This window comes from Mustelus asterias, chromosome 5, assembly GCF_964213995.1.
Source record: "Mustelus asterias chromosome 5, sMusAst1.hap1.1, whole genome shotgun sequence".
Taxonomy (NCBI): Eukaryota; Metazoa; Chordata; class Chondrichthyes; order Carcharhiniformes; family Triakidae; genus Mustelus; species Mustelus asterias.
The window spans coordinates 132,762,534-132,785,241 of record NC_135805.1 but is presented as its reverse complement, the minus strand read 5'-3'; the positions used below and the strand labels follow the sequence as shown (position 1 = coordinate 132,785,241).

Here is a 22,708-nt window from a genome sequence, read left to right as displayed (position 1 = left end):
CTTACCTGGTCTGGCCAACATGTGACTTCAGACCCACAGTAAGCCACTCAGTTGTATCAAACCACTAAAAAAATCTAAGAGGAATGAAACTGGATGAACTACCTGACATCAACCTAGGTATTGGAAACAACAACTGCAAACTCAGTCCTATCAACAATGCAAAGTCCTCCTTATTAATATCTAGGGGCCTTTACCAACATTTGGAGAGTAATCTCACAGACTAACCCAGCAACAGCCTGACATGTCATAGTCACAGATTCATTCATTACAGAAAACGTCCCAGACACCACCATCACCATTCCGAGGTATGTCCTGTCCCACTGACACTACACTATGAGATAGACTTCGAACAGATCTAGCAGCCCTAGACTGGACATCCATCTGGCACTGTGGGCCATCAGCAGCAGCAGAATTGTACTCAATCACAATCTGTATCCTCATGGCCCGGCATATCCTCCAATCTACCATTACCACCAATCCAGGCGATCAAGCCTGGTTTAATGAAGTGTGCAGGTGGGCATGTGAGAAACAGCATCAGGCATACCTAAAATTGGGGTGTCAACCCTGGTGAAACTACAACACAGGGCTACTTGCATAATGAACAACATAAGCAGCGAGTAATAGACCAATAGCTAAGCAATCCACAACCAATGGATCAGATCTAAGTTCTGCAGTCCTGCCACATCCAGTAGTGAATGGTGGTGGACAATTAAATAACTCACTGGAGGAGGAAGCTCCACAAATATCCCCGTCCTCAGTGATGGAGGAGCCCAGCACATCAGTGCAAAAGATAAGGTTGAAGCATTTTCACAATCATAAACCCGAAATGCCAAGTGGATGATTCATCTCAATCTCCTCCAGAGGTCCCAGCATCACAAAATGTCAATCTTCAGCCAATTTGATTCATTCCTCATGATATCAAGAAATGTATGAAGCACTTGATACTTTAAAGGCAATGGGCACTTACACCATTCTGGCAATAATACTGTGCTCCAGGACTTGCCGTGCCCCTAGCCAAGCTGTTCCAGTATAGCTACAACACTGGCATCTACCCGGCAATGTGGAGAATTGCCCCGATATGTCCAGTACACAAGAAACAGGACAAATCCAACCTGTCCATTACACACTAGTTCATGATTTTAAAAAATGTTTATTATTCATTTGTGTGACATGGGCGTCGCTGGCTGGCTCGCATTTATTGCCCATCCCTAGTTGCCTTTGGAGGGCAGTTGAGAGTCAACCACATTGCTGTAGGCCAGACTGGGTAAGGATGGCAGATTTCTTTCCCTAAAGGATATCAGTGAACCAGTTGGGTCTTTCTGACAATCGACAATGGTTTCATTGCCATCGTTAGATTCTTAATTCCAGATAATTTTTATTGAATTCAAATGCCACTATCTGTCGTGGCTGGATTCAAACCCGGGTCCCCAGAACATTAGGTGAATTTCTGGAGTAATAGTCCAGTGATAATACCACTAGGCCATCACCTTCCCCATTACACTCTAGTTAGTGCTTGATCACTATTATATATCACTAGTTCATTACACATTTGTTTATTATACACCTATTCATTACACACTTTTGTATATACATTCATTACACATTTTTGTATACAAAATGACTGGTACTGGTCTAAAATGAGTTGACAGCACAAATCATCGCAAATTAGTATGATTTAGTGGCCATTACAGAGACATGGTTGCAGAGTGGTCACGACTGGGAGTTAAATATCCAGGGGTATCAGACTATTCGGAGGGAAAGACAGGAAGGTAAGGGAGGTGGTGTAGCTCTGCTATTCAGGAGAATGAGGGGAGGTCTTATAGAAACATAAGATTATGAAGGGAATAGATAAGATAGAAGCAGGGAGATTGTTTCCACTGGCGGGTGAAACTAGAACTAGGGGGCATGGCCTCAAAATAAGGGGGAACAGATTTAGGACTGAGATGAGGAAGAACTTCTTCACCCAAAGGGTTGTGAATCTGTGGAATTCCCTGCCCAGTGAAGCAGTTGAGGCTACCTCATTGAATGCTTTTAAGGCAAAGATAGTTAGAACTTTGAAGAGTAAAGGAATTAAGGGTTATGGTGAGCAGACAGGTAAGTGGAACTGAGTCCACGAAAAGATCAGCCATGATCTTATTGAATGGTGGAGCAGGCTCGAGGGGCCAGATGGCCTACTCCTGCTCCTAGTTCTTATGTTCTTATGAACTGGTCTTGTATGCCTTAAACTGGAACTCCAGGTTTTACTGGCTTCCCTGATAAAGGGGAATGGCAAATTTATCAGATCTTTGTGCAGTGCCTTTGTTCCATTAATGGCACATTTTACCTGTACAGACCTTACCAATTCGCACAACTTGATAGATCCCCCTCTTTATAGCTCTGGAGTCACTTGGGAATAATATGAATTGTATGGCCTACTACTTAAAGTAGCAATTATCTTGATGCAGATATTGCATTATGGCTGTGGGAAAGATCACCAGATGCTCACTGGATGGGTGAGGTTGTCAAAAAATAAAATCAAGCAGGTTAATTTTAGGACCGATTCAACAAATGTTGATCTCTTGGTAGGAGTGGGCTACAGAATATCAGCTTGTAGCTGACATATTTTTGTACTAGCCTCTCCTGTGGTGAGGGAGGGGGAGGTGGGGGTGGGGACACATTCTGAGGCAGTTCAGTGCAAAGCTTTTTGAACAAGTCAATCTAGGTCTGTAGCTCCTAGTGAATAGATATCTATGCATAGAGAACAGATGTATTCTTTGAATTGACCTCATCCTAATGTTGCGAGGTTGGGTAGATTAATTGTAGATTGGTGTTTGTAAAGTTGTAAAATGCTAGGGGGAAAGCATTGCACAGTCTTATTTAAAGGGTGATGCTTTTTCTGTGCTTAGAGAGTTAAAAAAAAATGCAAGTACAAAGGGAGCTCCAAACTGAAACATTTGCATTGAAAGGCCAAGCATCAGTTTTTACCAAGACAACAGCCTTTTGAAACCAAAAGAGAAAATGCTGGAAAATCTCAGCAGGTCTGGCAGCATCTGTAAGGAGAGAAAAGAGCTGATGTTTCGTGTCCAGATGACTCTTTGTCAAAGCTAGACAGGCTTTGAATTTAGCCAATAAATTTGAATCAGGCACTTCGACACCAAGAACGTATTAAATTTAAATTTGATGGTTTTGACAACCTAGGACTTCTTTTGTGGGAAATATTGATATGTCATCACGATTTAAAAATGGGACAAAAAGAGAGAGCAACTACCACCTACCAAAGGTAACAGCTCACAGCTCTCCAGAGAGGGAGAGAATCACTGGCTCTCATAGCTTCATCAATGTCTTAGAGAAAGCACCATCTAGATAGCAAAGTTACCAAAGAAGAAAGAAGTTGCAGACAGAGGAATCAACAGAGAAGGCCCAGAATATTCCAAAACCTGGTTGTAATTTAGAGAGTGACTAAATTTTATTTTTGTTAATCAGTGGGAATTGTATTTTTTGGAACAGCATACCATTAGAAACTTGTTTTATTCGGGAATAGTTGATAATTAGAAAGGATTTATTTGGTTTGTTAAGAGTTTAGTTAATTTGTTCACTGTTAGTTAGTTGTTACTTGTTGATTTTAGAGTGAGTGTCAGGGATTTATTTTGTATTTAACCACTGGAAGTTGCTGAAGAGCAGGTCACACCACTTCACACACACTTTTTACAGATTATAAGGCGACGTACTCTTCTTTGGGTGTTTCGGTATTAATTCTCAGAGGGGGCTTTATAACAGTAAAGTCCGCCAATTAATCCTCTTTCTCTTTGTCCTCCTTCAAGATATAGGAATGGAGAGATTTCAAGTTGGATAAATGAACGTTATGCATGAATATGGTACTAAAGGGCAGACCATCCAGAGAACCAAACAATTGAAGTCGATGCAGCAAAGTAGAAGCAATATTCAGCTGTAAAATTCACTCAATAAAAGCCCCTCAATGAGAGATCTACTGGAGGTATCCCACTCCTCAGCTCACCCTACCAATTTATATTGTGGTGGCAATAATCCGGGCCAGAAGTTGGGAAAATGAAGTGGAGAATGTCACATCTAATATTAAATACATATAGTAGGAAAATCTCGTAAATTTTGGAAATGACTGGTACTGGTTTGAACTGGTCTTGTGCACCTTAAACTGGAACTCCAGATTTATTGGATGTTCCTTCTATATGTGACTTCGCTGATAAATAGGACTGGCAAATTTATCAGCAAACAATTGACATGCAGCTTTTTAACTGGTTATTACCGTCCCAGTTTAATCATAGAATCCCTACAATATAGAAGGAAACCATTTGACCCATCAAGTCTGTACCAACCACAGTCACACCCAGGCCCTATTCCCGTAACCCCACATATTTACCCTGCTAACCCCCTGACACTAAGGTCAATTTAGTATGGCCAATCAACCTATCCCACACTTCTTTGGACTGTGGAGCACCGGAGGAAACCCACGCAGATATGAAGAGAAAGTGCAAACTCCACACAGACAGTGACCCGAGGCCAGAATTGACCCTGGGACCCTGGCGATGTGATGCAGCAGTGCTAACCACTGTGCCACCGTGCCGTCCCCAAGTTTACATTCAAATTTGCTGCAAGCAGGTGCTGAATTAAAGGAAAATTCAACTGTATGATTATTGCATCTCAAAGTGAAGGGTAATGAAGGAAAATATTGATGAAAAGCTTCATAGTAGCATAAAATACACATCAAAAAATAGTTCTATAGATCACAAATCCCCTGTTAAGCAACTTGTGTTCATAGAATCATAAACGGATCCCATTTCATTCGTCCACCAGAGTGAGGCAGCAGATTGGTACTGAGCTTCTGATTTGTTTTTTGGAAAATCTGAGTAAATATTCAAGGCCTCGAGAACAGGATAGTCTCAAGGTTGGAGGGTCTAAAGGCAGAAAATCAGACAGAGCAAGAAATGGTGGTTAAATGACGAGAGTTATCGGAATACAGAAATGTTTCATTTCAGAGACGTGTCGAGGCCAGGAGAAATATCTGAAAGGGATTCCAGAGTAGGACAGCAATCGTTTGTGGATTCGCAAAGATTCAACATAGAATAATAGAGGTTTACAGCATGGAAACAGGCCCTTCAGCCCAACTTGTCCATGCCACCTAGTTTTTACCACTAAGCTAGTCCTAATTGCCTGCATTTGGCTCATATCCCTCTACACCCATCTTACCCATGTAACTGTCTAAATACTTTTTAAAAGACAAAATTGTATCCGTCCCTACTACTACCTCTGGCAGCTCGTTCCAGACACTCACCACCCTCTGTGTGAAAAAATTGCCCCTCTGGAGCCTTTTGTATCTCTCCCCTCTCACCTTAAACCTATGCCCTCTAGTTTTAGACTCCCCTACATTAGGGAAAAGATGTTGACTATCTACCTTATCTATGCCACTCATTATTTTATAGACCTCTATAAGATCACCCCTAAGCCTCCTACGCTTCAGGGAAAAAAGTCCCAGTCTATCGAGCCTCTCCTTATAACAAAGAACATCTTGGGTCAAATACTATGCTACAATCTTTTATAGTTTTTACACTTCATGCCTTGCACTTATACAAGTAGCAATCTAGGATATTCTTCACTGTTGGAAGATAATGCATTACTGTACCAGTCACTAAATAGTTTCCATATCTGACAGTTGCTCATTGCCTTATAGTATAACAACAGTGTTATAATTCAGGTCAGAAACGCCAAGGGAGTCATGGAGTCAGCCTAGATCATAAGTTTTGCACTTTGAAGTTTGGCACGGGTAAGCATAAAATGTTTCACTCCAGGTAGGATTCAAATGACCCACAAGGAGCTTTTATCAACAAAGTTTAATTTAAGAATAGTTAACATATAAGAAGACAATTAGCAATATATGTTTCCAATTACAAACAAGAAAAAAAATAACCATGATATTGTATATAAACAAATACTGTTCCAACACATGATGTGGAGATGATTCACCTGATGAAGGAGCAGCGCTCCGAAAGCTCATGGTCCTAAATAAAACTTATGGACTTCAGCCTGGTGTTGTGAGACTTCTTACTGTTCCAACACAAGCCTCCCTACAAACATAAACCCCTGTTCCAGGCTGAACTCAGAAAGTAAGTATGCTCATATGATGCTGGATCTTGCAGCTTTGCAACACCTGCTGTGACTTAGTCCTTTGGATGGAGAATTGAAACTCGGACTTCCCTGTCCTGGAGCTCCCAGCATATCTCGTGGTAGAGATAGAGCCACTGCTGACTTCTAGCTTTTAGCCAGCAAACCACTTCAAGAGACAGAGGCACTCCTTGCCTCTACTTACTAGCTAGCCAGGCATCAAGAACTAAATTTCCAATACTAAGGAGAGACCCAGAAACACACTGCTTGCAATCTGGAGTCCAACAATTTCTGCCTTGCCAACAGAATCTCCACTATCAGGAAGACAGACAAAAAACACTGTTTTCAGTCTGGACTACAAACATCTTGTCATTAGCCAAACTGAAAGTGAATCCTTGGATTCCTCTGTGAAGGAACCACCTGACCATGACCTGTCAATCAGTCTTTCCCCAACAACTCAAAAGGGTCGTACGACTCGAGGACATGGCCCAAATTAAAATAAACAAAAAGCCTATTATATGACTCTAGCAACAATAAAAGGACAGACAGCTCGGTGCCTGCTTATAACTGCAGGGAACATGCTTAAAATACATTTCTTAAAGGTATAGTAGTACCATAACAGGCATTTCAGCAAGTGAAAACAAGGTCTAACGCAACTTGATACATACAGGGGCACCAGAGGGTCCTTCAGGTCCAGGAAAGCCAGTTTCTCCCAGTGGTCCTCTCTCACCCTTTGATCCCTACCAACACAGAAGTAAAATGAAGGTCACAGATGCACAAGATGTTCCTCTAAATTAATTATCTAAATGATGAATCATGTGCATTGGAATAAAAATGAGAATTTAACTCACAGGATCGCCTGTTAATCCATTCGGGCCTGGTAGGCCTGGAGGTCCAGATTTCCCCTTTTGTGAGAAGATAAAAAATACAATGTTAGACAGTTAAACAAGCTATTCAATATTAGATTTTCTTTTAATTACTTGTTCATGGGATGTGGGCATCACTGGTCAGCATTTATTATGTGGAGATGCCGGCGTTGGACTGGGGTAAACACAGTAAGAAGTTAAAGCACAGTAAGGCTTTTGCTACCAAATAGACCTGTTGGACTTTAACCTGGCGTTGTTAAACTTCTTACAGCATTTATTGCCCATCCCTCGTATGTTAGAATGTAACCAGTGACAACTTTGTATTGGATGCAATGTGACCAATGGGAAGGGTCAGCTGACCCAGTAAACGATGGAACCAAGATGTAATAGTCAGCTGACAGCTGATTCACTATAAATAAGGAACTATGTAGCATTGTGGGTAGCTTGGAGTGGCCCGGGGGAGGCCCCAAGTTTGGAGTAATGATTTTTCTTTATTAAACTCTTTCTTTGATTTATAAGTTGAAGTAAGTTTTGTTGTATTTTCATTAGCTGCATTTTGAAGCGTTCCCTCTGAAGAAACATAGTAGACCTTAAGAAGGTGGTGGTGAGCCGCCCTCTTGAATTGCTGCAGTCCATGTGGTGTAGGTACATCCACGGTGCTGTTAGGGAGGGACTTCCATGATTTTGACCCAGCAACAATGAAGGAACGGTGATATTGTTCCAAGTCAGGCTAGCGAGTGACTTGGAGGGGAACCTCCAGGTGGTGGTCTTCCCATACAACTGCTGCTCTTTCCTTCTGGGTAGTAGAGATCACGGGTTTGGAAGGTGCTGTCGAAAGAGCCTTAGTGAGTTCCCGCAGTGCATTTTGTAGATGGCACACACTGCTGTTACTGTGCATTGTTGGTGGAGAAAATGAATTTTAATATGGATGGGGTGCCACTCAAGCAGGTTGGAAATCATGAACTTTATCTTGATGGTGTTGAGCTTCTTGGAGCCAGCACATAAGCAATGGGCTGAATGGCCTCATTCTGCACTGTCATTACATGATCCACGAAGCCACTTTCTTCATAGGGATGTCATTTAAAAGTAATGCAACAATTGTAAGCAGCAAACAGTAAACATTTCAGCTTATCACCTTGAAAGCTCTACACCTGTAATTGTACTGTGCATGAAATCACTGCAGGAGTTCCTCAGGGTCATGTGCCATGCCCAATCATAGAATCCCAACAATGCAGAAGGAGGCCATTCAGCCCCATTGAGTCAGCAAGGCAAGTGGAGAGTATTCCATTGCATTCCTGACTTGTTCCTTATAAATGTTGGACAGGGTTTGGGGTGTCAGGAAGTTAATTACTCAAACGAAAATAAGAACTAGGGGCAGGAATGGGCCATTCAGCCCTTTGAGCCTATTCCACCATTCAATGAGATGATGGCTGATCTTCTACTTCGACACCATTCCCTATATCCTTTGATGCTTTTAATATTTAGAACACATTCAATGACTGAACCCCCAAAGTCCTCTGGGGGAGTGAATTACAAAGAGTCACCACCCTCTGAATGAAGAAATTCCTCCTCATCTCAATCCTAAATGGCCTAACTCTTATTCTGAGACTGTGTCCATTGGTTTTAGATTCTCTCAGCCAAGAGAAACATCCTACCTGCATCTATTCAGCCTGCAGAATTCCTAGCTTCAGACCTGCTCCTGTAGCCATGGCATTTCTGTGGCTAGTCCAGTTCAGTTTCTGGTCAATGGTAACTCCCAGATTGTTTATAGTGAAAGATTCAGTGATGGCAATGCAATTGAATGTCATGGGGAGATGGCTAGGTTCTTGTTGGAGAGTCATTGCCTGGCACTTGCGTGGCATGAATGTTACTTGCCACTTAATTGTCCAAGCCTTAATGTCTTCCAGGTCTTCCTGCACATGGACAAGGACTGTTTCACTATCTGAGGATTCATGAATGGTGCTGAAAATTCAGCGAATATCCCTACTTCTGATTGTGTGTTGGAAGGAAGGTCATTGATGAAGCAGCTGAAGATGGTAAGCACGACTGCCTCACAGCTCCAAGGACCCAGGTTCAATTCCGGCCTTGGATGACTGTGTGGAGTTTGCACATTCTCCCCATGTCTGAAGCACGCGGTTTCCTCCGCGTGCTCCAGTTTCCTCCCACAGTCCAAAGATGTGCAGGTTAGGTGGATTGGCCATAGTAAAATTGCTCCTTAATGTCCCAAGATGTGTAGGTTAGACGGATTAGCCTGAGGAACCCCTGCAGTGATTTCATACATAGTACAATTACAGGGGTAGTGCCTTCAAGGCGATAAACTGAAATATTTACTGTTTGCTGCTTATAATTGTTGCATTATTTTCAAATGATGTCCCTGTGAAGAAAGTGACTTCATAGAATCATATAACGACAGTGCAGAATGAGGCCCTTCAGCCCACTGGTTCTGTGCTGGCTCTTGGAAGCAGTGCTTACTAGAATAAATAACAAAAAACAAAGAAAAGTACAGCACAGGAACAAGCTCTTCGGCCCTCCAAGCCTGTGCCAATCATGATGACCTAACTAAACTAGTCTACTCCATTATTCTTTCTCCATAGTCCACCCTCTCTTTCAAATATTTGCCCATTTGTTCAGATTTTTATAGTTGGCCACTGACTTCACACCAGTATTAAACCCCAGCCCACGGACTCAGAGCTAATTACACACAGTGACTGCATTATGCAGGCAGTGCATGAATGCTGAATTTAAAAAGAACAAAAAAGTCCCAATTCTTCACAGAAATACAGAGGAACTATTCATACTAAAATGATGAAAAGGTGACTGAAGAATCTTTGACTATCATGCATTGAATAGTACTTGCAGTTTTGTGGAAAGACGATTAAGCTTAATGAAAGAACTGACAGTACAGTGTGGACAATGCATCAAAGTCCTTTAGCCAATACCATACACATTGATTATATTGCCTTTTCCACATACAAAGCCATCAATATTATCCATCTTCCTTCAAAATATTCACCTGTGGACCTGTCAGTCCTTGGGGACCAGGTGGCCCTGGCATTCCTGGATCTCCCTAGAAATACATTGAAACATGATTATAAAGATGAGTTAAGAATCCACAGATAAAGCTGTGTGTGCGGTGTGTGCGTGTGTTTGTGTGTGTGTCTGTCTGTCTTACTGTGTGTGTGTGTGTGTCTGTCTTACTCTGTGTGTGTGTGTGTGTGTCCGCGTGTGTGTGTGCCCGTGTGTATGTATGTGTGTATGGTGTGTGTATGTGTGTTTCTGCATGTGAGTCTGTGTGCACCTTAAAATCAACCCATAGAACAATATAATTGCAATATTGCAATCTTATCAATGAATCCCTATCAAAATTACCAATGAGAATAGCACTGCATTGAAATGATGAAACTTATAAACAAACATATTTATGTAGCAGGGTTGCTACAGCTGTACAGGGTTTAGTAAGACTGCATGTGGAGCATTTTGTATAGGTTTGGTCTCCTTACTTAGGGATGAATTCCAGCTTGAGTGAAGGTTGGGCTCATACTCATTGGAGTTTAGAAGAATAAGAGGTGATCTTATTGAAAGATTCTTATGTGACTTGACAGGGCGGGTATTGGGAGGAGGTTTCCCCTCAGGAGGACAAACTAGAACTCGGGGGTACAGTTTAAAAAAGGACGCTGAGAAGGTTGTTAGACTTTGGGATTGTCTTTCTGAGAGTATAGTTGAGGCTGGGATATTGAATATATTCAAGACTGAGTTAGATTTTTGATCAACAAGGAAGTCAAGGGTTATGAGGGAGAGCAGGCAGGAAAGTGGAGGTCACAATCATATCACCCATGATCTTACTGAATGGAGGAGAAGGTGTGAGGGGCAGAATGGCCCACTCCTGCTCTGAATTTTGTGACCTTATTTTGAGGAAGTCTTTGGAAAATTTCAGAGTTCATTAAAAATGTTGTGACTCAAAAAGCTTTGTTGGACTCAGACTGAGATTAGCAGTAGCCCATTGAGTAAATGGGAAAGTTATACAGAGCCATATAGATTAGGGAGAACCCCAAGTTGAATTCTCAGTCAACGCTCAGTAAATCCCAGTCTGGATCCCAACGGGACATAACAATAGAATGGGACAACCTTGATCTAGAGCATGGCAGGGGAAGAAATGGCTAGCTCCTGTTCATGATCCAGTGAGCTCTATGTGGTGAGGGTGTGCAAATGTTGTGTGTTGGTGAGGTCGGGTTTGGCTACAAAGCTCACATGGTTGAAGAGCTTCCTGATGGCCGCTAGGATTAGCTACTGGAAGGGAACCAGCATCTGCGGAGCATGAGGTCACACTGCCGGAAAATAGGAAGAGCGAAAAGGGAGAAATCAGGGGGAAAAATAAGAAGAGTAAAAAAATAGTTCCTTGGTCATTCATGTGATTCAAAAAGCACCACTGGGGGTATTGAGTTAAATAAATATATTGAGAGGTGACAGAAAGAGAAAAAGCGAGAGAAAGAGATACCTTTTCTCCTGGTGTGCCTTCTAGTCCTGGCAATCCCATTGGACCCATCTCTCCCTGCAAGAGTGTGAGAGTTAGCCTTTATCTTACACATTGTCATATTGTAGCTCATCATTAAACATGCCAAAGGCAGCATCAAATGCGTTTTAATGTATTACGTCCCTCAGGTACTGAGGTCCTCTCATTTGTTGAGATTTGACACCATTAAATAAGTATTATTTTTTAATCATACATTGCTTGTGGCATGTTTCGCTCTAGTGGGCCAGAGCATCATCAAGTTGTCACGGTACAATGGGCTCACATTGTACATTAAATATACAGAGATCATTATTAAACATGCGACAATATTTGTTCATTCTCAGATAGGTTTTCTCAGGCGAGTTTCCAAAATAATTCTATTTTATTTCGCTCTTCAGTTTAACTTTTTGTTTCTTTTTCATTTTCGTTGCCAACTCCAAACTGAAAGCAAATTAATTTTATGGTGACAAATCTTAGGATTGAATCCTAAGTTAAATTCACATTCCCCTGTGTCTGCGTGGGTTTCCTTCGGGTGCTCCAATTTCCTCCCACAGTTTGAAAGACGTGCTGGTTAGGTACATTGGCCATGCTAAATTTTCCCTCAGTGTACCGAACAGGCGCCGGAGTGTGGCGACTCGGGGATTTTCACAGTAACTTCACTGCAGTGTTAATATAAGCCAGATAGATAGATTAGATAAAATAGCTTAGCTACGATAGATAGATAAGATAGTTAGATAACAGCCACAGCACACTTGTGTGAAGTATTGTACCACTCCTTAATCTGTGCAGTCAAGGTGGTTAATAATAGGTTCAGGAATCAAACCAGAAGAAACAAAGATGCAAAGTAATGGTTCTTTCATGGTCTGTTTTGAGAAGTCTATGGTTGGGTTTTTCCATTTCTGTTCTCATTGGTGTGAATAGTGATGGAAGCACAAAACCTTGACAGAGGCCCAAAATGTGTTATATGTTGGTGGGAAGTTCCATCACGATTGTCACCCCCCCGCCGCCACAACACCACCACCCCCCCACCCCCAATGACGCTCGACATTGGGAACCCCATTAGAATAAAGTTAAATCTAATTACCGGGCTTCTCAATAATCCCCTCTGTTGTATTATCCATTCATGTCAGCACGAGGGCATGCTGGTGTGATTTACGACTGCTGTCCCACGGTGTGCACTTGGTGGGCAGAACCCACCAGGAGCTTGGGTGAGTGAATCGCTCAGGGGGTGAGGGCACGTTGCTAGGGCAGTACTCTGGCTCTGCCTCTTGGCAGTTCCCCCTGGCACTGCCCCTGGCACTTCCCTCTTGGATTATTTTTCCAGAGTTCCTCATGATACGGTGGAGAAATCTGCTGTAGCAGCTTTTCCCGTCTGCTGTGACACTTTGCATTAAAAACACAAACTTCTGCCCCATAACTATCTATTGGAAGCTTAGGATTGTACTTAGGACATAATCTGAAGCCTTGATGATTCTTATGTCCATCCTTACCAAATAATGGTGTCAGGTTGTATATCAGTTGATGGAACACTCAAGACTGTTGTCATAATTCATTTGGGTAATAAGCATGTATTCGGATGTCACTTTGAAGCCAGAAATGTTATGGAAAAAAGGCAATGATGATGGACAAATATCAAGTGGAGAGACTGGAGAAGAAGGGGTTGTTCTTCTTAGAGCAGAGAAGAATCCCTAGAGTGCAGAAGGAGGCCATTCAGCCCATCAAGCCTGCACTGACTCTCTGGCAGAGCATCTTACCCAAGTTCTATCCTCATAGCCGCATACATTTATCCTGCTAATCCTCCTAACCTACACATCTTGGGATACTAAGGGGCAATTTAACATGGTCAATCCACCTAACCTACACATCTTTGGACACTAAGGGGCAATTTACCATGATCAATCCAATTAACCTACACATCTTTGAACGTTATGGTATGATTTAATAGACATGTTGAGCTGAGAATCACTGGAATTTGCTGGTTATTTTATACCACTCTATTGCCTGATTCACGCAATGATAATCTCATTTTTCAGCCTTCCTCCTTCTGTTTAGGGAAATTTGAACATTAATCGAACATTAATTCTCAGTTAAGCCTGGGACTTGTGGGCAAAGTTTTGGAAAGGATTATAAGAGATAGGATTTATAATCATCTAGAAAGGAATAATTTGATTAGGGATAGTCAGCATGGTTTTGTGAAGGGTAGGTCGTGCCTCACAAACCTTATTGAGTTCTTTGAGAAGGTGACCAAAGAGGTGGATGAGGGTAAAGCGGTTGATGTGGTGTATATGGATTTCAGCAAAGCGTTTGATAAGGTTCCCCATGATAAGCTATTGCAGAAAATACGGACACATGGGATTGAGGGTGATTTAGTGGTTTGGATCAGGAATTGGCTAGCTGTAAGAAAACAAAGGGTGGTGGTTGATGGGAAATATTCATCCTGGAGTTCAGTTACTAGTGGTGTAATGCAAGGATCTGTTTTGGGGCCACTGCTGTTTGTCATTTTTATAAATGACCTGGATGAGGGCGTAGAAGGATGGATTAGTAAATTTGCGGATGACACTAAAGTCGGTGGAGTTGTAGACAGTGCGGAGGGAAGTGGCAGGTTACAGAGGGACATAGATAAGCTGCAGAGCTGGGCTGAGAGGTGGCAAATGGAGTTTAGTGCGGAAAAGTGTGAGGTGATTCACTTTGGAAGGAGTAACAGGAATACAGAGTACTGGGCTAATGGTAAGATACTTGGTAGTGTGGATGAACAGAGGGATCTGGGTGTCCATGTGCATAGATCCCTGAAAGTTGGCACCCAGGTTGATGGGGTTGCTATGAAGGCATACGGTGTGTTAGCTTTTATTGGTAGAGGGATTGAGTTTCAGAGCCATGAGGTCATGCTGCAACTGTACAAAACTCTGGTGCGGCCGCACTTGGAGTATTGCGTACAGTTCTGGTCGCCGCATTATAGGAAAGATGTGGAAGTGTTGGAAAGGGTGCAGAGGAGATTTACCAGGATGTTGCCTGGTATGGTGGGAAGATCGTACGAGGAAAGGCTGAGGGACTTGAGGATGTTTTTGTTAGAGAGAAGAAGGTTAAGAGGTGACTTAATAGAGGCATACAAGATGATCAGAGGATTAGATAGGGTGGATAGTGAGAGCCTTTTTCCTCGGATGGTGATGGCTAACATGAGGGGACGTAGCTTTAAATTGAGGGGTGAGAGATATAGGAAAGATGTTAGAGGTAGGTTCTTTACTCAGAGAGTAGTAAGGGCGTGGAATGCCCTGCCTGCAGCAGTAGTGGACTTGTCAACATTAAGAGCATTCAAATGGTTATTGGATAAACATTTGGATGATATTGGAATAGTGTAGATTAGAGGGGCTTCAGATTGGTTTCACTGGTCGGCGCAACATCGAGGGCCGAAGGGCCTGTACTGCGCTGTAATGTTCTATTAGCACGAGTTCTCCCTATAACAACGTGGTAACAGAGAATGCAATGCCAATCAACCTCTCCATTGCAGGAGGGTGTGAGGAGAAAGCTGAACTAACTGTACTCAAGAAGCCCCACTCCGCAATGTTAGGTCGATCAATTTTTTTAAAGTTTGTTCCATTAGAGGTAGGGCTGAAGCTGACAAGCCATACCTCTAATGGAATGCAGGTTAGGATGCTTTGACAGCACAATAAGCTGCATTTATTCAGATTTTGAGGCTATTCCTTTTCCACTACATTTTTTGGAATTGGAGGTGCCTGCTTACCATTGAACCTGGGTCTCCTTTTAAACCCTGCAGAAAGAAAGCAAATAGTAAACAGAAAGCTAATGGCATTCAAAATTCATATACACCAATTTCTCATTAAAGGTCATTACATTCATCTTAGAAAAGGCAGGCGGATAAAAAACCAATCATATTATCAAAATTATTCTTGGAGTTGAAAACTATTTACTTTTAGTCATAGTGAGAAGGGATTCTATGAATTAAAACCATCAACTCAGAATTTCCTGGAAATTTCATTCTAAAAATGGAGCAAGAATCTTTTTTCCCATGGAAATTCACCTGTAACTGAGTCATGTTGCTTTTACAACAAAAACACTACAAGCGTCTATTTCCTTGATTATTTATATTGACCAAACTAATCCACTGACGCACGGTGGCACAGTGGTTAGCACTGCTGCCTCGCAGCGCCAGGGATCCGGGTTCAATTCCCGGCTTGGGTCACTGTCTGTGTGGAGTCTGCACGTTCCCACCATGTGAGTGTTGGTTTCCTCCGGTAGCTCGGGTCTCCTCCCACAGACCAAAGGACGTACGGATTAGGTGCATTGGTCATGCTAAATTCTCCATCAGTGCGCCCAAACAGATGGCAGAGTATGGTGACTAGGGGATTTTCACAGTAATTTCATTGCAGTGTTACTGTAAGCCTACTTGTGACACTAATAAATAAACTTTAAATCTTTAACTGAGTCATGTTGCTTGGCCAACAGAACACTACAAACATCTATTTCCTTGATCATTTATATTTCTCCCGAGTTAGATTGACCAGACTCATCCACTTACATCATTAACATAGTTTTGATCTCACCATATAAAGGACCAGTGAACACAAGATTCTTGAACTTAAACCCATTCTGATCAATGTAGGTCTAAGGTTTTAAACACAGCAAGACCTAAATGCACTAATTCTGGTATTTTTCTGACAAAACATAAATGCTACGTGCCCTTACTGAGATCGGCTGTTATGACAGCCACAAAGGCCACATCAATAGATCTCCCTGTGGGCTTTGTGAAGTACAAGCTGCCTTACTGAGCGAACATAGGCTCACCCAATGAGAAGCAGCAAGCGGGGGTTTTTAAGCCTGTAACTTTACCCGGACCGGAGTTGTAAGTCCCGAGGTAAAGACTACCTGACTGTAAGCTCAGGAGTGGCCTTTTCCTTTAGTGCACGGGTGACGGGAAACTGGTGTTTGGCTGAATTACTACACTGGCATTGCATTTTTCTGCATCGATTGATATCTTTTTATGGCATCAAAATCTTTTACATCAAAAAAAAATGGGTTCGAGCTTTAATTTTCTCCACGTTAATAAGATAAAGAAATATTTAAAGAAGGTGTCATTCCAAGCTGTTTTGGCAGATTCCTATTTGATTGCCTGCAAATGCTGATACGGGTTAATATTTCACTGGTGAGATTGGGGTAAACTTTAGTGTAGTTCCAGAGAAAATTAGATTGAGAAAATTCCGGGCAAAATGTCAAACTATTTTTATATCAGGAAACATAAGAAACATACAATATGAATTGTTGACTTACCGGCGAACCTGGAGGACCTGGTGGACCTGGAATGTCCTGTAAGATATTCAGTGATTAGAGCATTTGTAAAGAATTTGTTGGTTATTGTAGTGATTTTACACTTCAATAATATCCAGCATACTCATACAACACTCCCCAGCCCCCATCTTATTGCTACAAAGCTATGCTCTATAGAATATCAATTTGTAATATAATTTGCTGGCTATGTATATACGTATTGAACTTTCTGAGAGGAATATTTTGTTGTCAGTGCAGCGTCAATGGGCTGAATGGCCTCCTTTTGCACTGTTGGGATTCTATGTTTCTATGAATATGGTAAGGGAATGCTTGGGGGAGAGGGGGCAAACAGCAGCAGTGCCAATGGGGGAAGGCAGTGCATTGCACAGTGTTTAATAGACAAGTTAACATATACTTATTTCATGGCTGGATGCACAGTAAAGTGGGAATCTCACGGTGTTTGAAAGTGAGCTAGTTTGTTTTTCAGTAACAAAAGATTGGTTGTATTTCAACATGGAGATAATGATCCAATCAATAAGGGAACTGTTTTTTATAGTACAGCAGTCAGTGAATCTTAAAGCTCAGCTGAAGACAGATTCTGAGCCACTTCAATGAAAGACAGCAGGTATAAGCATTGTACACTATAAATACAGAGGTCCATGCTAACCATACTTAGTTGAGGAAATGGGAAACCACCTTAGGAGCGCTGTTGTGGGGGTTACATTAACAAAACAAATACGACAGAGACAGATAAACTGGGAGAATGGAATGGAGTCCTTCCAGGAGGCAGGGTGGGAGGAGTATAGTCAAGATGGCTGCGGAAGTCAGTGGGCTTATAATTATAGCCTGTCCCCAGAAAAGGAAACTGAGAAGTCAAGGAAAGGAAGAGTAAGGGGTGTATGGCAAGTGAAGATGAGACAAGGGTGAAAATTAGAAGCAAAGATTTCCAGTAATAACTGATGAAGCAATGGGTCATCTGTAAGAAGAGGATGTCTCAAGTACAGGTTAGTACATTGCCAAGGATGATAGATCAGGGTATCAAAGCTTGAACTCCATGGAAGATGAAAGAGATAGAGGATATACTGGGTTGAAACCTCTGTGGAGGGGCAATCTGTCAGATTGCCACTCTACTATTTTCTGCAGCCACTTTGACAGTTATCCTGTCAGCAACCTCTTTCTTGGTGAACATCAACACCATGGGATGGCACAGTGGTTAGCACTGCTGCTGCACAATGCCAGGGACCCAGATTCAATTCCGGCCTCGGGTCACTGTCAGTGTGGAGTTTGCACATTCTCCCCGTGTCTGCGTGGGTTTCCTCCAGGTGCTCCGGTTTTCACCCACACTCCAAAGATATGCAGGTTAGATGGATTGGCCAAGCTAGAATTGCCCCTTAGTGTCAGGGAAATTTGCAGGGTAAATACTTGGGATTACGTGGATGGGGCCTGTATTGGTATTCACCAAGAAAGAGGTTGCTGACAGGGTAACTGTCGAGGTGGAAATGGTACAAGGAACAGACAGGGAGAAAATTAATGGGAAGGATATTCTGGAGTGGCTGCCTATACTGAGAATGGATACATGATTGGGTTTGGATGCTTGCATTCCAGCTTACTGAATGAAGTGGAGCTGGAGTTAGTCGAAAGGCTTGTCATAAATTTCCGATTCTCTCTAGATAGAGGGGTGGTGCCAGAGAAATAGGGAGAAGAAAATGCAACACCCTTATTCAAAAAAGAGTGCAAGGACATTCCGAGTAACTCCGGGCAGTCAGTTTAACATCCTTGGTGGGTTAGGTTTTAAAAATGGTAATCGAGGGGAATGAAATCAACAGGTGCTTGAAGAGATTTGAATCAATTAAGGAGAGCCAGCACCTATTAGTAAAATATTGATCACACTTTACCAATCTAATTGAATACTTAACGAAGTGACAGAGAAGGTTCAGGAAGTGAATAAGTCGATATGGATTTTGAGGAAGCCTCAGTCAAGGTTCCATGTTAAAGGCTGGGTAAATTGATGGAATTGGTAGGTCAGCCTCCATTTGGGTAAAAGTGGCTTAAAGACAGGAAACAATGATTCATGGTAAATGATTATTTTTCAGACTGGAGGATGGTCAACGGTGGCTTTCCCCAAGGGCCAATGCAAGAAAAACTGCCCTTTTGATATATTTAAATGACTTGGATATTGGGATACAAAATAAAGTTTAAAAATTTGCTGAGATACCAATTTGGAGGAATGAAGATGTTACAAATCGCCTGCAGCAGGATTACAGACAGGCTAGCAGAATGGGAACACAATTGGCATATGGAATTTACACAGAAAAATATGAGGTGATATATTTTGGCAGAAGGAATAAGGAGGCAATACAGACAATTCTAAAGAGTGTGCAGGGACAGAAGGACCTGGGCGTGAATATTAATCTTTGAAGGTGACAGAATATATTGAGAAAGAGAGATTAGCAAAGCACATGAGATCTTAAGTTCAAAAATAAACGCATTGACTATAAGGGAGGTTTTGCTGAATCTTCATAAAGTTCTGGTTAGGTCACAAATGGAGTATTGTGTCCAATTCTGGTCACCACACTTTAGGAAGGATGTGAGAGTCTTTGAGAGGGTGCAGAGGAGATTTAATCAGAATGGTTCTAGGGAGGTGGAATTTTAGCTACAACATTAGATTGGAGAGAGTGGGGTTGTTCTCCATGAAGTAAAGAAGATTGAAGAGAGATTTGATAGAGATTTACAAGATTATGACAGGTTGAGAGAAGGTTGACAAAAGAAAGCTGTTCCCAACAGCTGATAGTACAAGACTAGGGGACACACTTCAAAGGTTTTAGGCAAGAGATATAGGTGCATGTGAAGAAAAACTTTTTTATGCAGCGAGTGGTAATGACTTGGAACTCGCTGCCCATAAGGATGGTGCAAGTGGAAACAATGATTGATTTCAAAAGGAAATTGGATGGGCTCTTGAGGGAAATAAACTTACAGAACTATGGGGATAGAGCGAGGGAGTGGAACTGATTGAATTGCTCTACAGTAAGCTGGCATCTACTCAATGGACAGGACTTCTGTATCGTAATGACTCTAAACTTCCTCGGAAAGAGGGCAGGAAGTCCACTATAATGATGCAGTCAAAGAAACTACAAAACGGCTGTGACAAAATCTCCTACTGGATAGAACGTTCAGCTGAAAATGCAAATTGATGCAATATGCTACACAGTGGAAGGGAAAATGTGAGGCAGATCTATTCAACTAATGACATGAGTCACCATGGGAGAGGGTAAATGGAGGGGTGGATAACAATGCACTCAGCATTTAAATGGCTTACTATTAGAGAGTTGGTGCAGACTCGATGGACTGAATAGCATGGTTTTATAAGAGGGAGGTCGTGCCTCACAAATTTGGTGGAGTTTTTTGAGGAAGTGACAAAAACGGTTGATGAAGGAAGGGCCATGGATGTCGTCTATATGGATTTCAGTAAGGCATTTGACAAAGTCCCTCATGGCAGGTTGGTTAAGAAGGTTAAGACTCATGGGATACAAGGAGTGGTGGCTAGATGGGTAGAGAACTGGCTTGGCCACAGGAGACAGAGGGTAACAGTCGAAGGGTCTTTTTCCGGTTGGAGGTCTGTGACTAGTGGTGTTCCGCAGGGCTCTGTACTGGGACCTCTGCTATTTGTGATATATATAAATGATTTGGAAGAAGGTGTAACTGGTGTTATCAGCAAGTTTGCGGATGACACGAAGATGGCTGGACTTGCGGATAGCGATGAACATTGCCGGACAATACAGCAGGCTGGAAAATTGGGCGGAGAAATGGCAGATGGAATTTAATCCAGATAAATGCGAAGTGATGCATTTTGGAAGAACTAATGTAGGGGGGAGTTATACAATAAATGGCAGAGCCATCAAGAGTATAGAAACACAGAGGGACCTAGGTGTGCAAGTCCACAAATCCTTGAAGGTGGCAGCACAGGTGGAGAAGGTGGTGAAGAAGGCATATGGTATGCTTGCCTTTATAGGATGGGGTATAGAGTATAAAAGCTGGAGTCTGATGTTGCACATGTATAGAACGCTGGTTAGGCCACATTTGGAGTACTGCGTCCAGTTCTGGTCGCCGCACTACCAGAAGGACGTGGAGGCTTTAGAGAGAGTGCAGAGAAGGTTTACCAGGATGTTGCCTGGTATGGAGGGTCTTAGCTATGAGGAGAGATTGGGTAAACTGGGCTTGTTCTCCCTGGAAAGACGGAGAATGAGGGGAGACCTAATAGAGGTGTACAAAATTATGAAGGGTATAGATAGGGTGAACAGTGGGAAGCTTTTTCCCAGGTCGGAGGTGGCGATCACAAGGGGTCACGTGCTCAAGGTGAGAGGGGCGAGGTATAACTCAGATATCAGAGGGACGTTTTTTACACAGAGAGTTGTGGGGGCCTGGAATGCGCTGCCATGTAGGGTGGTGGAGGCAGACACGCTGGCATCGTTTAAGACTTACCTGGATAGTCACATGAGCAGTCTGGGAATGGAGGGATACAAACGAATGGTCTAGTTGGACCAATGAGCGGCACAGGCTTGGAGGGCCGAAGGGCCTGTTTCCTGTGCTGTACTGTTCTTTGTTCTTTGCCTCCTTCTGCACTGTAAGGATTTGATGATTGTAGAACAGCAATCACCAGAACAAACTGAATGAGGAGCTTTTTTGCGATGCCAACTAATCTGAGACTGATTTGCCCAAATTGTTTTAGGGCTTAGGCCAAGTTGTCCCATTTAGGTCTGGTCACCCAAGCTAGAAAGGAAATCTACTCCCTAAGCCCTAAGCAGAGCAGAGAAAACTCACTTATGAGGAAAGAAAGCAAATGAAAAGGAACCTTATGGGATTTTATTACAAAGTAGATGGATAGAAAGGTTTAACACTAATTCAAGCTGAATCTTCACTGTGGGCACAAGCTAGTAACAGACACATTCAGGACTGCGATGACACAGTGGTTAGCATTGCTACCTCACAGTGCCAGGGAGCCGCGTTCGATTTCCGGCTTGGGTCACTGTCTGTGCGGAGTCTGCGCCTTCTCCCCGCGTCTGCGTGGGTTTCCTCCGGGTGCTCCGGTTTCCTTCCACAGTCCGAAAGAAATGCTGGTTAGATGCATTGGCCATGCTAAATTCTCCCTCAGTGTACCCGAACAGGCGCTGGAGTGTGGCAACTAGGGGATTTTCACAGTAACTTAATTGCAGTGCTAATGTAAGCCTACTGGTGACACTAATAAATAAACTTAAACTTTGATGAGCATCAAACAGAGATAAGTATCTTCACTGGAGTGACGCAGTTAGATACTGATTTGAGGAACACTGGGTTTCCATAGAAGGATGAGCAACAGTACTATTTAAAAATATGAATGGGATAAACATAGCTTAGATCTGTCAGTAGATTTAAAATATAGATACCTATAAGATCTTACCTGTATCTTGTATATGCTGCTCATTCCATTTCCTTCATAGACAGCAGTCCTCTGTAGAGCAAATAATATCAGATTGAATTCTGAGAGTTCTGGAACGTATTGAACCTTCTATTCACATGAACATGGCCTTCATCAGAGGTCATCCAGACTCGAAACGTTGGCTCAATTCTCTCCTCACAGATGCTGTCAGACCTGCTGAGATTTTCCAGCATTTTCTGTGTTTTTTCCAGATTCCAGCATCTGCAGTATTTTGCTTTTAAGAAATTAAGGGTTTTTTTATTCCAAAAAACTATAGGGATCCTGGGGAATTTTTGCTTGGGTACATTATTCTCCATTTGCCTGCTTTTGTATGCATTGAGGCTGCTTGCCCTCTGAGGTGCTACATTCACTCCTCGGCACCACATTCACTCCTCGGCACAGCAGCCCCCATCATGGTTGCCATCTACCTCCGCTGCTCACGCTGTGCAGGCAGCTCTTGCCTCTTTGTGATGCTCGACATCACGG

The 22,708-nt window shown here is 42.5% G+C and overlaps 1 protein-coding gene across 1 annotated transcript in view; it reads right to left on the bottom strand.

Annotated features, from left to right (window-relative positions):
* LOC144494162 (uncharacterized) overlaps nt 1–22,708 on the bottom strand; it is a 397,513-nt gene that overhangs the window by 39,652 nt on the left and 335,153 nt on the right. The window contains exons 39-45 of the mRNA XM_078213764.1: nt 22,205–22,255; nt 16,774–16,809; nt 15,230–15,256; nt 11,476–11,529; nt 9,994–10,047; nt 6,966–7,019; nt 6,783–6,854 (exon numbers count right to left, since the gene is read on the bottom strand). Coding sequence (XP_078069890.1) covers nt 6,783–6,854; nt 6,966–7,019; nt 9,994–10,047; nt 11,476–11,529; nt 15,230–15,256; nt 16,774–16,809; nt 22,205–22,255 — 348 coding nt within the window. The remainder of the gene's footprint in view (nt 1–6,782; nt 6,855–6,965; nt 7,020–9,993; nt 10,048–11,475; nt 11,530–15,229; nt 15,257–16,773; nt 16,810–22,204; nt 22,256–22,708) is intronic.